Source organism: Podarcis raffonei, chromosome 11, assembly GCF_027172205.1.
Source record: "Podarcis raffonei isolate rPodRaf1 chromosome 11, rPodRaf1.pri, whole genome shotgun sequence".
NCBI classification, from domain to species: domain Eukaryota; kingdom Metazoa; phylum Chordata; class Lepidosauria; order Squamata; family Lacertidae; genus Podarcis; species Podarcis raffonei.
Window position 1 is genome coordinate 25,023,095 of NC_070612.1, and position 16,915 is coordinate 25,040,009.

A 16,915-nucleotide genomic window follows, 5' to 3' on the forward strand; every position below is an offset into this window, starting at 1 on the left:
CACACACTAAGAGCAGAGTGGAAATGGGACCCATTTGGTGTACTAAAGAGAGACTCTTTTGTTTGACCCACGAAATTTTCTATTAGAGCTAAGGCAACTTGAGACAGTAACACAGTCTGTAATATGAACAAAGTGTGCTACAACTCTGGAATATGTCCATTGCATGCCTGGGGCAGAGTACAGTCGTACCTTGAGTCCCGAATGCCTTGCGACTCGAATGTTTTGGCTCCCAAACACCACAAACCCGGAAATGAGTGTTCCGGTTTGCGAACATCCTTTGGAAGCCGAACATCCGGCGGGGCTTCCGCGGCTTCCGATTAAGTGCAGGAAGCTCCTGCAGCCAATTGGAAGCTGCGCCTTGATGTCAAATGTTTTTGGAAGTCAAATGGACTTCCGGAACGGATTCTGTTTGACAACCAAGGTGTGACTGTACTCTGCATTTCAAGAACCTAATTTTTTTTCAAAACCTGAAAATTAAAAATCATATGAATTGGATTCTGTACCAAGAGAAGCAAGCATTATGAAAACGTATACGCATGGTGCAAATTAATCAAGACTTGCATAATTTCGCTTTCATTTTGTATGATATGTTTTGTAGTTTTAAAAACTATTACACATAAATTATTCTGCTTATGATTGTTATCAAGAGAGAGGAATACCACCAGACGCTTTGTAAACTAGGCTGCAAAGCTGTGCTTGCATACATGAATGGCGTCTTCTGCTCAAGGGAGGGCTGTTTTGCACCTCAGGCTATAAAGTTATGCAATAAAAGGTGAAAGAAATGTAAAGACAGCCTTCTTCTTGTGCAAAATCTGGAGGAGCCTCTTGCACAAGTAGAAGCAGGAAAATGGCTGTAGAATCCGTGGAACCACGTAAAACTGAGTGATGCCAGCATCTGTAGAAGCTGGAGGGCACCATTTAACTGTGAAGCAGTAGTCATACTAATTCTTCAGAGGGCCGTCCTGATTCAGAGGGCCATTCCCAATGATGATGTTGAAGATAAAATCCCACAGATGCACATGTTCACACAGAATTCTGCTTGTTGACATTCCTTTTCCAACTGTCCTTCAGTACTTCTTTGACCTTTGAAAGGCTGAGGCTGCTCTGAATCATCGTGATAGGGAGTTCATGAAAAAAAAAAGCCAGCTATTTTCATTCAAGTAAATTACAGTGTAGACCCTTCTAATAATAGGTCTGTAGTAGGAAGAGAAATAACTTATCAGCTTAGGGCAACTATTTCTTGTTAAAGCTATTGTAACCTTTTCCAACCACTTTGTGTAGGTTTGCTTCATATTCACTTCTTTGCATTATGTTAGGCAGAGGTTTTTTCTTTGCAAGAGAAACTGCTATCACCAGAATAGCTTCTAAAATGATGTTCACTAGTTTGCAGATAGTTAAATGGCTGTCTGCTAAATTGGCAGATACCAAACCATTACTAGAATGTCCCATTTTCCCACTAAAAACATAAAGGTGAGGAAAGTCATATCAGGAGAAAAAATGTCCCCCCCCCACCATTTTTGAAACTTAATTTTGAAACACAGATGCTAAGTCCAAAGCATAGGGAAATTCTTATTTAATTTCTAGTTTTCTTAATTAGGAGAAACAGGCTCCTCCCTGCCCTCAAAGGCTGAGTTTACACCACACCATAAGCCATAGCTAGGGTTTGTTCTTGTTTGAATGAAACAAACTATGATCCCTGGCTTGGATATAATGATTAAGCCCAGGGATTGTGGCTTGTTGCTTGCACTAGGGAAGGAGCAAAGCAGGAACAATTTCTGCATTCACAGCAAACCATTAACTATGGTTTAGTGTGACAAGCAAGGCCATTTTGCCTATGACCTTGTTGAGACATAACACCAAACCACAGTTTGTCCTTATGATAACAAGCTTTGAGCTCACATGTTCTCCTCCTTCGCATGCAAGAGGAGGGGATCAAAAGCTTTTGCCTTTGAACTGCCCACAGATCTGTGTGATAGCTGAACTGAAGGGAACTGGTTTTGTTTAAACTTTGCAAACAACAGTTGCCACAAGGAACTGCACTCCCTTCAAAGACAGCAGCTTTCAACCTCCTCCTGCTGTGTATGGAGGAGAGGCACAGCGTATGAGCCTGAAGCTCAATGCAGGCTTAATCTTGTAATGAGAAACTAACCAGACCGTTGTCTACATATTGCAGCATTTCTGTAGAAGGCACAACTTTTCTCATGACTATAATTTAATTATCCACGTATGTGTGTTTCCTGTTTACAGATTACTAGTATTGGAATCCACAGCTCCATCAGGAGATATGTCTCGTCCACATCACATTGCATCAGTCGTTCCAAATCGGTACCCCCGGTGGTTCACTCTAAGTCACATTGAATCTCAGCAGTGTGAGTTGGCATCAACTATGCTAACTGCAGCCAAAGGTACAGTGCTGGCAATTAAGCAGATATCTATTTTTAGTTGACTATATACATGAGTTTATATTGGTCTTGTTCACCAATGTGGTGCTAATGGGTATACATAATGTCTGCATGGGCCTTTCTTGGTGCTCCCAGGGTTTCTTCTCTCTGCTCAAATTAGACTTGAAAGAAGCATTCTGTGGCAGACTATAGAATAAGTTGTGTTGTACTTGATTGCAGTGTGTCTGTAGTGCCCACAATAGTTTTTCCAAAAAGCTGGACAGTCCCTTATTACATGAATGAGCTCCCGTTTCCTTTCCCTTCTCGTCCTCTGGTGCAGTTGGAAGCGGGGAGATTGGAAGCTCCCACTTCCCTGTTTAACTAACCCATGGTTGATCATTGTATTCAAACTCTGACAAAGTGTGGTTAATCTTAACCAAGGTTTAGAGAAACAATCTAGTCTCAAAAACCATGACTTACGAAATTGATGTGTTTCCTTAAATATAGTTAAGACTAACCAAGTAACAACAGTTTAGGGTTCAAATGCAGTTAATTGTGTATGGAAGCAAAAGCTTTTGATCTCTTGGCTCTGCTGAAGCAGAAGAGTGCGGAAGAGGAAGTGTAGCACATATATCCGCATTGAGCCAGGCTAAGTAGCCGAAGCAGTACTAAATAAAATGTACATAAGCACATCACTTGTCCATGTGGCATGTCCAGCTCACGTGTGCAGCAGATTTATTTTGGTACATAGATGAATTCATATAAAAATGGAGAACATGGATCTAGAATGTTGGGTTTAGTATCTGTTCACTAAGGAAGTCTTTGAAATATTTATTTCCATTGTTTGTAGATAGATAATAGATCAGTAAAAATATGCAGCATTTGAAACAAATAAAATATAATAAACAATGACAGCAACAGTACCTCAGTAAAAAGCAGAGCTGGCTTAACCGAGTCCTCTCTAAGCCTCTGTAAAGAAGTGTGTTCAGTGAGGTAGCTGTCTGTGCTTCTAAGGGAAGAGAGATCCACACCAGAGATATAACTGCTGAGAAGGCACTGCCCCTATCCATACACAGTGAGCAACATTTGCTGGTGGGATTAAAAAAATGACCCCCTGGGCTGTCTCAAAACATAGGAAGACTGCTGTGGATAGAAACTTTGCATCAACGTACCTAGGTCCCAAGTCATTCAGGGCTTCGCATGTTAACATCAACACCTTTCAACTGAGCCCAGTAACGTATAAGCAGCTAATGTCGATTCAGCAAAATAGGTGTTATATTGCTGCACAGCTAAGTACCAACCAATGCTCTAGTAGCAGCACTCTGCACATAGCTGCAAATTCCAGACCATTTTCAAATATAACCCTACACAGAACACGTTGACGAGCAGTTGCCAGAGACTTCAAATCTGTGTGGTCAGACTATGCCAGTGAACTCGATGGAGCTGCAAATTGACACACCTTGTCACTGAAACCATATGGGCCTCCAGTGACACAGATGAAACGAAGAGCAGCTCCAAACTACGCACCTGCTTCTTCAGGGGGAGTGCAGCTTGACCTAAAGCAGGACAGATGGAAGTTTCTTGGACATGAGTAGTGTCTACCAACCGCAACTCCATTTCCTAAGGATTTAGCTCCAGTTAGTAGGCTCTCATCTAGTCTATTGCCCACCTCTGGGCACTGGTTCAGCACCATCACAACTTGCATCTGCTTCAGATGGTATGGAGATAACCACATCAGATGCATATTGATGACACTGTCTGTGCGATGGCACATTGCAATATTTCTGTCACTGCTTGTGTTCATGCATATATATTTTTGGCTGACCTTGCAGGTGATGTCCGAAGGCTTGAAACAGTGTTAGAATCTATCCAGAAAAACATTCACTCCTCATCGCACATCTTCAAGCTTGCCCAGGATGCATTTAAAATAGCAACGCTTATGGACAGTCTGCCAGATATCACTCTTTTGAAAGTCTCTCTGGAGCTGGGTCTTCAGGTATTTTTCTTCTTAATGCTGTTTTAATGCTTCAGTAAGATACTATAAAACCTTGGATCAATTTTGAACATGTCTTCTTGGCACAACCAGTTTATAACGAACTTTTGCTACTCATCCATGGTCAGTGAGCTCTTCTTGTTCTATTGCTATACCAGATGGCATGGCAAAGGGAATTAAATGGAAAATCTTCATTACTTTTTCACTTAGCTGGCTTTAAAAAAAAAGGTGCCCTGCTGTTACAAGTTGTATGACGTATCAGTAGATTTACCTTGTATTCTTGGTATTAAAGAAGCACACAGGCTGACAGACACAGCATGTATAAATTGTGTGGCTGCTTTTGAAATGTGCTCCGATCCAGTCCTAGAACTAGACATCTGAAACCCTCAACCCTCAGAAGTATGGACACTATGGCTGGTTTTCAGCATCATGGTGTATCGCCAGCCACACACTGCGGTTTGGCAATATAGCACGTTGTAGAAAAAAACTGTGTTGGCCCCAGCCAGCGAGATGCTGTGTGAAGCTGCCACAGCTCTCATTGTGGGAGTTGAGGCAGTTTCACCCCAGCGCCTCATGGGCTATGGCCAATACAGCTGGCCCCAGCCTGCTGCTCAGACGGGCGAAAAGGCTCCTGCACCCAGTTGCGTGAGTCCTGAGGCCCCTTGACCAGGCTCTGCTGGGGGTGGGAGAGCTGCCAGCCCTGATTCCCCTGTGCTGGAGCCGTAAGGACTTGGGGCTCCTTGACCAAGCTCCTTCTGCCTTTGCTGGTGTGTGTGGGGGGGAGGTGAGCAACCTTGCCTGCTTGCCCCCCGCTTCCTGCAGATGGGCCAAGCAACAGTAGCCAAGCACACAGAACCCGTCAGGCTTTGTGAATTGGACTGCCTTCACCTTCGCCCGTGCAGGTGCGCTGTCTCTTTCCTCTGGTGGGGGGCTTGTTCACCCCAGGAAGAAGGACACAGCCCACCCTCCCGGACGAAATCCAACAGGTGCAGGGTGCAAAGCCCACCTTTTCCACGCCTTGCAGAGAGGGGCCGCCAGCAGCATCAAAGAGCCCCTACACCGCCTGGCTGCCTTCCACCAGGAGGGTGGGCTCCACATACCCTCCCAGAGAAGGCAGCCAGGCGGGAAGTGGAAGCTTCATGCTCCCCAGCTGAGCAGCCCCAATCTCACTCCTACTTGCGTTCACTTAAACAGAGCCCCCATCCCACCGCTGGCTCCGTAAAACTGCTTGGCTGAGGCAAGGACAGCTGCATGCTCCTCAGCCAAGCAGTTTAAAGAAGCAGAGGAGGGAACAAGCTGTATAGGCACCTCACTGATTCAGCTTGATTCTCCCTCTGCCAAGGCAGAGTGCAATGGCTGTTTCACCAGTAGTATATAGCTGGTGAAAAGGGACGCGGGTGGCGCTGTGGGTTAAACCACAGAGCCTAGGACCGATCAGAAGGTCGGCAGTTCAAATGCCTGCGACAGGGTGAGCTCCCGTTGCTTGGTCCCTGCTCCTGCCAACCTAGCAGTTCAAAAGCACAAAGTGCAAGCAGATAAATAGGTACTGCTCTGGCGGGAAGGTAAGCAGTGTTTCCATGCGCTGCTCTGGTTCGCCAGAAGCAGCTTAGTCATGCTGGCCACATGACCCGGAAGCTGTACGCCGGCTCCCTCGGCCAGTAAAGTGAGATGAGCGCCGCAACCCCAGAGTTGGCCACGACTGGACCTAATGGTCAGGGATCCCTTTACCTTTACCTTATATAGCTGGTGAAGGTGCCGCCGCTTGAGTTCCACTGCCTCCAGCTCCCAGCTAGTTTATTTCTCCCTCAGCGTGCAGGATGATGGAGGCAGAGGGACTCGAGCGGTGACGGTTTCACCAGCGATATGCCGCTGAGTGACGCTGTCATCGCAGTCTGCCCCCACATACTGGTCCTGGGAGATATATCGTCCAGGCCTAATGGACACCTTGCCTTTGTTACGTCAGTGCTCTAATGCAGTGATTCTTGAACTGTAGTCTACACTGTGTGAGGCACACATAAAATAGACCAAAATGCTGCCTAACTCTTCCAAAGAAATGGTGGCAAAATACCACTTAATGCTCTGCTCATGGTGCAGCTGCACTGAATGCAAAACCATAGAGTGAGGGAGTATATTAAATATTACTAGGTAGTAGGTAGATTTTGCTCAATTTGTGTGGATGCTACTATCTCAGCTGACAATCCAGGAAACAATTATGTTAGAGTACGTAGTCCAGCTGCATTGGAACACAGAGAGTATTCAGTTCTTTGGAAGCCTTCCACTCAGTAACCATAAAATGGTGGATTGCAAAGAATAGGCAAACTAGAGCAGCAGTCTGCAATATTGAAAAAGGTAAGATCTACTGCTATTTAAGGTTATGATATTTATCTTTAGATGCGTAACTTGCTTGCATATCTCCAGAATAGTTTGGATCTCCCGGCACACTGGGAGAAAAGCAAATTACCAGGAAATTTGTTCCAAAATGTCCAAGGATCTGCTCACCCTAGTTCAGCTTGGGGATATGGAGAGGAAGACTGGGAATCCTCCCTGTTCCTTACTTACCTTTGGCATCATAGCAGTTCGAGTTTCTGGGGGAAATCCAGAATTTCCACATTATTAGATTACAAGTGGGTTAGCCTGGGGAAGTCAGGGAGCCTGTAGCCCAGAGAAGCTGCTTTCTGGATGTAAGGTTTTCCTCTTTCTCAAACACTTAAGATGTGTAAGAAATGCTTCTCTTTCTTGTGGCAGAGCTGATGGAGAGACTCCAAAGTGCCCCTTTTGACTAATTTCTAAGCAATGCGTATTCTCATTTTTCTTGCATTGTGACAACTCTATGCTACAGTTTTAGTCTCTCTAAAATGCCCATCTTTTTTGTGAACAGGTGATGCGCATGACTTTGTCAACCTTGAATTGGAGGCGGCGGGAGATGGTGAGGTGGTTGGTAACATGTGCAACAGAAGTAGGTAAGTGGTGCCATTGGTCTCTGATGAATTCTGATTTAACTAGCACTGTGAAATGGTGTAATCAGTCAATCAAGCATTTTATTTGTATGCTGCCTTTCCAAAGTTAAAACCATGCTCAAACAACCCACATAATTACAAACATAACAAAACAATATATAAAACATTAAGAAATGCACAACCAAATTGAACTATTTCCACATAAATCATAAGATACAAAAAAAATCAATAACAACAACCACAACCACGACAATACCCCAACCCAGGAACCTGTTCAGCACCCTCACCTTTTGTAGCTGGAGTCAGTCCGGGCCCCGCCCTCCCAGACTAGATGTCACAAGGTATGCAAGGCAGGGAGCAGGTCTTCTAGGACTCACAGCCAAGATGGTCTCTATATGCTGCTCTTCCAAGAAGAACCTGGGTACTTCTACATCAAATATGTATCTTGTATTTTGTTTTGTTTTTTATTTACCTGTCTCTGTGCCGTAATGCCACACTGACATGAACTCAGAGTACAAAACTTAAACTGTCCTCAGCAAGAGAGCCTGAGCTCCATGCAGGAGATCCCAAACAGACAGAGGAATGCAGCCACCTGAAGGAAGTAGCTTAACCTTACTTGCTATGTCCCCAAATAAAAGATTGGGAACCTCCTTTGCAGGAATTTATATAAGGATAGAAGCTGAAAAGTGTTCCCTTATATGAATTGTGTCAAGGAGGCAGGAGAAAGGCATTCCCCTCATATTCTCCCAAATTTAGAGCAAATTATGAAATGCCAGTAGTGTTCCAATGGTTGTGCATTCACAAGAACAGTAAAGTTCTCTACAAAGGTATTCAAATTAAATAACTTTTTGAGAGCTGCATGTTCTCTTAAATGCCACATCGATCACGCATGCCTCTCTTTTTCTCTCTCCTTTCAGTGTGTCTTCTAAAATCATAAACTGATTTGCCCAAACCTTTGGCTGTATTCCTAGTTTTATCTTTTACTCATGGCTGCTTTATGGTTTGCAGCTTTCGAATTTGGCCACCAACAGACTTGTGCAGGAGTGTAGAGTGCCATTACTTTCTGAGAAACTGGAAAGGAAAACCCAATCTGTATTCTGTTTCTGGTTTTATGAAGATGGGTGCTGTTCCCCAAGCAGATTTTTTACATCACTGCAACACTTAGTGGTCAGGATTGCATTTTCCCTGTGTCTGTTGAGTTTACTATTCTTTGCTCTCCTATCAAGCAATGCTATCAGCAAATTTGCATCCTCTCTCTTTCTCTTTTTTAATAGCATGTTTGTCTTGGCCAAGTTAATTGAAACCTAGATTGAGTTCTAGATATTAGAGGGCAAGTGTGTTTTGCTCAGTTAACTATTGGCAAGCAAATTGCTTTTTTATTCCGCTGTACATTAGCATATATATGTATAGCTTCCATAAGGAAGCTGTAATGTCAAGCAAAGATCACCTCTGAGACTCTAGGAAGTTTGTAAATGAGGGACATGTTTGTTTATGTAAATGAAGATCTGGCATTGAGTGGATGGCCTCAGTGCCTAGTGTTGGGTAAGGAGGGGTTATGTGTATGCATGCATTATAGTACAGCAGGGCCCAACTGAGCAAAATAAGGACCTCTGGGTGTGGTTAGATGAGTGCACAGATGTGTGCAAATTACTTTGAGTAATAATGAGGCACTCAAGCTGCCTATAAGCTTCAATTTATGAAGCCCATCAGTCATTGTTCGCCCTCGCAAGAGCAACAAAAGGGTACTAAAGAAACCTGCACATTTCAGATCGGAAGGCTGGTAGTGACTCTAGATGAAGATGTTGCCTTTAAAGACAGAGATTTCTATTTTCCTGCTGGGGTTATATCCAGTTCAGTTTTGACTTCTTCCTTTTTTTCCATGGAAGGGGGTGTTAGTTCTTTAGGAGGGAAATACACTGAGCGTTGGGACATTTTGGGAATGGGCCACACACACTCAAGCTTGGGGGGGGGACCAGTTTGTTCACATAAACGGCACAGCAGTGTGTTGTCTTGGTATGCTAATCTTTATTGGAGCCGTATCATTGGGATTCTCAATCTAGTTTTCATCGCTTCCAAAGATAGGGGCCAAGGGGTCTTCAGCCCCCCCAAAGTTGATGGGCATTGCCATTCAAATGGCGTGCATGCACCACATCATGTGATCAATTATGTGGAGTGGGGCGTACCTGCCCTCCCCATTTTTTATTCAAGTTGGCACCCCTGCTTCCAAATGAGTTGTGCAGGCTAAAGTACAGTGGTATCTCAGGTTACAGACGCTTCAAGTTACAGACTCCGCTAACCCAGAAATAGTACCTCGGGTATAGAACTTTGCTTCAGGATGAGAACAGAAATCGTGTTCCAGTGGCATGGAGGCAGCAGGAGGCCCCATTAGCTAAAGTGGTGCTTCAGGTTAAGAACAGTTTCAGGTTAAGAACGGACCTCCGGAACGAATTAAGTTCTTAACCTTGAGGTACCACTGTAATAAGAACCAAAGTTGCTCATAGGCTGTGATAGGTTGGGTCTGTTCTTCCATTTTATTAGGAATGCTCAGTCCACCAACACACAGACATTGGTGGGGTTTTCTACCGAGTGTTACAGACAAGGACCCCCCCTCCCAGGTCACAGGTTTGTTCTTTCTAGATATGTATTCGGGTCCGCCATATTTGGTGACAAACGTTTCCTTCTGTGCCTCACAGGTGTTTATGCACTGGATAGCATCATGCAAAGCTGGTTTACACTTTTCACTCCGACCGAAGCGACTAGTATTGTTGCCACCACGGTGATGTCCAACAGCACTATCGTCCGCCTGCATCTGGACTGCCACCAGCAAGAGAAGCTTGCCAGCAGTGCTAGGACGCTTGCTCTTCAGTGTGCCATGAAGGACCCTCAGAACTGCGCCCTCTCTGCGCTGACCTTGTGCGAGAAGGATCACATAGCTTTTGAGACGGCTTACCAAATTGTCCTCGACGCTGCTGCAACCGGCATGAGTTACACGCAGCTCTTCACTATAGCGCGGTACATGGAGCATCGCGGCTATCCTATGCGGGCCTACAAGCTGGCCACGTTGGCCATGACGCATCTCAACCTGAGTTACAATCAGGACACGCACCCTGCCATTAACGACGTTTTGTGGGCCTGCGCACTTAGCCACTCCCTCGGGAAGAACGAGCTGGCTGCGATCATACCTCTGGTGGTCAAAAGTGTCAAATGTGCAACAGTACTGTCGGACATCTTGCGTCGGTGTACTTTGACCACTCCCGGAATGGTGGGGCTCCACGGAAGGAGGAACTCGGGCAAGCTGATGTCATTGGACAAAGCGCCACTAAGGCAACTCCTGGATGCCACCATCGGAGCGTACATTAACACCACGCATTCCCGGCTCACGCACATCAGTCCCCGGCATTACAGTGAGTTCATAGAGTTCCTGAGCAAGGCCCGAGAGACCTTCTTAATGGCTCACGACGGACACATTCAGTTTACACAGTTCATTGACAACCTGAAACAAATTTACAAAGGCAAAAAGAAACTGATGATGTTGGTTCGCGAACGGTTTGGTTGACAATAAAAATGTGTGTGAATGGGGGGTGGGGTGGGTTGGGGGGGGAGCATTGGGAGGGTGGTATGTTTTTACTTGAGCCTGCCTTTGTATCCTTTTTAACTTAAAACAGAGCCACACCGGTATTATATGTGTATAGTTATATACTGAGTTTGCAAAACTAAATTGTCATGTTGTGAAAGTTTGTGTGTCGTTTTTTTCCTCTCTCTTCCCCTTTCCTTTTCTGTTTTCGTATGAGAGATTGAGAGGCTTAAAAAAAATAAAAAGTTTGGTTTACACTGAGTATATGTTGTCAAGTGGCAAAAGCCCACAGAGCTCTCCTGTTCTTTCTGTATATGTTCACAGCCTCAAAACAAAAAAAAGAGAAATATATTGCAATGGCTTTAAAAAAAAATACAAAACCAAACAAACACCTCCATCCTGTGATAAGTACCTCGAATGGCTCCAGCTTTACTCCTTTGTAACTCATCCTGACATTTCAGCTTATTTAAATGAACCAACCAACCCAACCACACAAATAACTAAATAGTTTCAAAGGCTGACCCACGTGGCTTTGCAGTGCTTGTTCATCCAGAAGCATGACACACGATGCTTGTGCATGTGGAAACTTAGCGACTGTCAACATACATTCTCAGGGATTTATCTGGAAAATAAAATTAAAAAGAATGAGAGCATTTATTGTACTGTATATATATATATATTATACTATATGTCGGAATATTGAGAATAAAATATAACATTAACTAATTTATAAAGAAAAAAGAAAAAAAAACCTATAATGCAAAATACTTGAAGCTGCAGTAGCTTGGTTTTTAAACAAACAAGGAAACGTATTGGAAAAGACGAAAGTGCGCCCAGCTTCAGGGCTGGCTCAGGTGATGAACTGAATATGCTGGGCATCTATGCAGAGCCACCTTTTTGGACTGAATTGTTGGATGGAAATTGGGGAGAATTTTATACATATATATATATTTATACAGGCGAGTGTATGCATATATACATATGTATGTATCCACACTTGCGTGCTTGTAACAGGTACTCTAGTCAAGAGGGAACACAGCCAGAGCAGCAAGCCTTAGCATTAAGAATACATACAGTATGCCAGATTTGGGGTTTGTGCCTCCTAGCCTAGAAAACTTAAATATCCCTTTTTCACACAGAGGATGGCTACAGATAACTTTGCCCCTACGTTGCCGCTACTTGTAAACTTATCAAGGTGTGCACAAAACCTGTGTGACGTCCTGGCCACGTGTAGCACCTGGCCATTGGTAAGGTGACATTTTTAAGAAACTGCTGGTCTTGATCCAATCACAACAGGGAAAAAAGAGTTGTGCCCTAAAAATTCCCTTGCTACGCGGCCGGACGCTGCAAATGGCCAGTTTCCCATGTGGTTCATACCCACTGTGGTTAGTTCACAAGTGGCAACTGTGAGGTAGAAGTTTGCCTGTGGCTACCTACAATGTTTTCCAAAACAATTGACATAATACATTACACCTTTGCAGTGAGCTAATAATAAGCTAACCTTTGTGCACAAATAACATATATATTATATATATATATATAAATATATTCTGCATAGGTATTTGACTTTGTGCAGGACAGAAAGTTGTGTAGGTATGACTGTTCGTTTGTTTTTTCAAAAAATATTTTTTATTTCTTCTAGAATTACTTCAAAAGAAAGCAGCCTTCTATCTTGCCTTGTCTTAATGCTTTAAAATAACCAAACTGGAGATCTAACTACCAAACTGTTCATTATATTATTATTACTGTTATTACCAACTTTGGTTACAGTATAGTGTCCTTTATTTTAGCTGATGGTTCTGTACCCTTGTGCTTTTTAAAGCATTTTTTTTTTAACATTTTGGTGCAAAAGTTGTCCCGTGTCTCTTGTTCCCTTTGTTAGAGAACATGCTAGAAGTATGTTTGTAGATTTTGTTTGTTTGTTTAGAGGGGGGGAATTTGTTTCATGCTCTCCATTTTATTTATTATACTAGGGGTAAAAGGTTGTATTTCATCACCCCATGTAAACATGCTCATGAAGTTGAAAGTAATTAAGATTTGATACACTGATATCAATTTATTTATGTAACTAAATCACTGTTTTATAAACTTGTTAATGATCAACAATTTTTTTTTGTTTTGATTAAAATTAGTTTTTTGAAAGCTGATTTTGGACTCCTTTTTGATATCTGTTGCTTGAGAGGGAAGTAAAAACACCCGTTGGTGCTGAAACTTGCTTATGACTGGGATGAAGCCTTCCTTGGTTACTGGGAAACAACCCAAGTTCCTCTAGTCAATTTTGCACTGAGTTTAAATACTCATGGCTGCCCCTGGACCAAGAGGCAAGAGAGATGCTAACAATATTAAAGGTAAAGGGACCCCTGATCATTAGGTCCAGTCGTGGCCGACTCTGGGGTTGCGGCGCTCATCTTGCTTTATTGGCCGAGGGAGCCGGTGTACAGCTTCTGGGTCATGTGGCCAGCATGACTAAGCAGCTTCTGGCGAACCAGAGCAGCACATGGAAACGCCGTTTACCTTCCCGCCAGAGCGGTACCTATTTATCTACTTGCACTTTGTGCTTTCGAACTGCTAGGTTGGCAGGAGCAGGAACCGAGCAACGGGAGCTCACCCTGTTGCGGGGATTCAAATGGCTGACCTTCTGATCGGCAAGTCCAAGGCTCTGTGGTTTAACCCACAGTGCCACCCACGTCCAGTTCAGTCCAGAAGTGCTCAGTTTATAGTGGGCATGTGTAGAAACCCAGCGTGGAGGCAAAAGCTCTCATAAATGTCATCTCCATGTGAGACCTGCCCATCCATTAACTCAGCAGCAGCCCCTACTTCCGAGGTGTTGGCTTTTGGCTTGTTCAGCCCAGACACTGAGCTCCAGCGCCGAGGGCCTTCTGGCAGTTCCCTCACTGCGAGAAGTGAGGTTACAGGGAACCAGGCAGAGGGCCTTCTCTGTGGTGGCGCCTGTCCTGTATAATGCCCTCCCATCAGATGTCAAGGAAATAAGCACCTTATGGCAGCCCTGTATAGGGAAGTTTTTAATGCTCGATGTTTTGTCACTTTATTATTATTATTATTACAAATAAGGCCTCTGCATTAATGCAGCCTAGTTACGTTCCCTGGGTGCTTCTGAAGGTGAAGACTGCAGTGTAAATCAGCCCACAGAGAAGCTGTTCCAGGTGACAAGTTGTTTATGTTTGGGGTTTTACTGTCTCCCTTGTGAAAACCACATGGCAAACTCAAGATTCATATTCTGGAAAGTCCGATGATGAATTCCTACTCCCACCAGCCCCAGCCAGCAGGGCTACTAAGATCACAGTTGTAGTCCTGCAACAACTGGAGGGCTAGGGATTCCTCATCCCTGCTCTGCAAGTGCTTTTCCTCCCTGCTTTATGCATATGTTTTCATGTTAAACTGCAGAATTAATAAAGGTAAACATGGCAGAAGAATGCTAACGAAGCAATTCTAGGCAGTGAGGTCTACTGCATCAAGGGGCTTTCTTCCTATTAAGTGTGCTGTGGATTGCACTAAACCAGAGAGGTTTTTGAACAATGGAATGTCTCCTCTTAAAGCGCTAGAAGCTTAAAGTAAGTGTGACAATGCACAAGCCTCATTCATATTTTGATGACATCTTAGTGAAACATTATGTGAAACAATTGGCTTTCCTTAATAGGCTCTGTCTATGCAGTGCCTGTATGTGCATCTGTCTGTCTTTCCTGTCTGCATGCATGAGACGGAATGGGTTTCATTTACACAGGAGAGAATACTTCAGCCCATTCCAAACCTCAGTCATCGTTTGGAATTTAATTTTCCCGAGGTTTTGCAGGCAACAAATCCTACCAGGGCTTGCCTACCACAGCTGTCAAGAGGAATCTCCTCATAGCTCAAAGGACACAAAAGATTCAGCAAAGTTTATTGATGTGGGATAGCTCAGCTGGCAGAGCATGAGACTCTTAATCTCAGGATTGTGGGTTCAAGCCCCATGCTGGGCAAAAGATTCTTACATTGCAAGGGGTTAGACTAGATGACTTGTGTTGCCTTCCGATTCTATGATCTGAATACCTTTGTCCATGGAGTGGAAGGAGCGGATCACCGTAATAAAAATCCATAGATTTCTTTCTTGCCAGCCAATGTTTTGAGCAGGTTGCAATGCCAAATGTCTCCCACTGATCTCCTGATGACAACGCGTCTTGACTGGAGGAAAGCAGCTTGGAGGAAAGCATGTCTCGTCTTTAGAAGCTGGGACAGGGGAGTGCTTCAATAGCCCAGGAGATTTCTCTGCTTGGTATTTCAACAGCTGCAGCAAGAAAAAAGGAACTCTGCTAGACAGGAACTTGTTTCTGTGGAATGGCTGCCAGAGCCCTTCTGTTCCACACTGATGCTCTGTCATCCCCACCCTTGTTGATACGACAACATTTTATACTTTGCATCACCAAAGAGACTCTGATCCATAAATATCTCTGACTTCAGAGCTGGCCTGTCAGGCCTAGCTCATGCAGCTGTAACGCCACCACAGGCTGCCCTGTGTTCAGAAATGTGTAACTTGGCCACCGGTCCAAAGTATTGCCACTTTGTCACCAGCCCAGGGAAGGCTCTTCCTCCTGGTTCCAATTAAACTGGTAAATGGGACTTTGCAGCTTTGCTCATCATCTGGCGAAATATTTTCATGATGTCCCACCTTTTCCTCCTTGCCAGGATCCTGTTGTCTGACTTAGGCTGTGTATGCACCATCCATTTAAAGCGTGTTTCCTCCTTTTCCAAAAAAAGAATCCTGGGAACTGCAGTTTGTAAGGGTGCTGGGAATTTTAGCTCTGTCAGAAGTCAACTATGGCTCTCAGGATTCAGGGCAGGAGGCTGTTGAAGTGTGCTTTAGATGGGTGGTTTGTGTGCAGTCTTTAGTTACATAAACGCTTGTTCCCTTGGGTTCCCTTCCAACTCTACAATTCTATGATCTATGGTAGTCTTCTCCACCTGGGCCCTCTAGAAACTGTTGTACAATTCCCATCGGTCCCAGACAGCAAGGTTAGGGATAATAGGAGTCATTTCATAGCATCTGAAGGGCACCAAGTTGGAGAAGGCTGATCTCTAGTTTGAAGTTTGCCAATATAGAAGATGTGCTGAAAACTTCCAACTACTTCTGCATAGCATTAGATACTGAGGTAACCCTTCCTGTACCTCTAAGTCCAGCTATTCTGGATCTGAAGGCACATGAGACTTCTGTCTTGCTGAAGTAAAGCCAGGTGACCCCCTGGAAAACACATTTATGCAACGTAAATCCTACTCAGAGTAGACCCAAGACTGACTTGGGTTCATGAGTTTCAGTGGGTATAATTTAGTTGGATGCAGACTATGTGCAACACCTTGGTTTTCATGTTGGAAAAAAGTGAGATATAGCTATAAGAAAAGGCATCTCCTTCATATAATCGTTACTTGGGGCTACTGTTTTCTGACAAAGGATTATTACCCCTTTTGTAGAAGCACAATTCTCGTAAGTCTTTGGGAGAGGCCACAATATGTAAACCAGCCTTTGCCAGCTGGGTATCCTCAAGCTGTTTTGAACTACAACTCACAGCATCCTCAGGAATTTCCTTGACTATTATTTCAGAGGGGGCACCTCTGTTTTCTAGAGTCAGCCAGATGTAGTTTGAAAAGTTGTTTTGTAATGGGTAGTTTTTAATACCAATTCTATTTTTGAACTCCCTCCTTTCCTTCCTCCCTTCTTTATTTTCCTACATAGGAAAGGAAAAATATTTGTAAGTGTGCAGATACAAGGTTGATATTTAATTTATTATTTTCCCCCAGGAAGCATTATGTTTGCAAATAGTATATAATATAATTCCATCAGGTTTCCTCTGTTCCTTTCCCTTTGATCACTGCCTCCCTGCCTGTGTTTTCTCTGTGTTAAAGGTAAAGGTAAAGAGACCCCTGACCATTAGGTCCAGTCGTGGCTGACTCTGGGGTTTCGGCGCTCATCTCGCTTTATTGGCTGAGGGAGCCGGCGTACAGCTTATGGGTCATGTGGCCA

The 16,915-nt window shown here is 44.0% G+C and overlaps 1 protein-coding gene across 2 annotated transcripts in view; it reads left to right on the plus strand.

Annotated features, from left to right (window-relative positions):
- Positions 1-10,909, plus strand: part of ZSWIM6 (zinc finger SWIM-type containing 6) — a 93,082-nt gene extending 82,173 nt beyond the window's left edge. For both annotated transcript variants that reach the window (XM_053408116.1, XM_053408117.1), the window contains 4 exons: positions 2,248-2,405; positions 4,214-4,377; positions 7,253-7,334; positions 10,025-10,909. In XM_053408116.1, coding sequence (XP_053264091.1) covers positions 2,248-2,405; positions 4,214-4,377; positions 7,253-7,334; positions 10,025-10,887 — 1,267 coding nt within the window. In that variant the 3' untranslated portion in view covers positions 10,888-10,909. The remainder of the gene's footprint in view (positions 1-2,247; positions 2,406-4,213; positions 4,378-7,252; positions 7,335-10,024) is intronic.
- Positions 10,910-16,915: the final 6,006 nt, after the last annotated feature.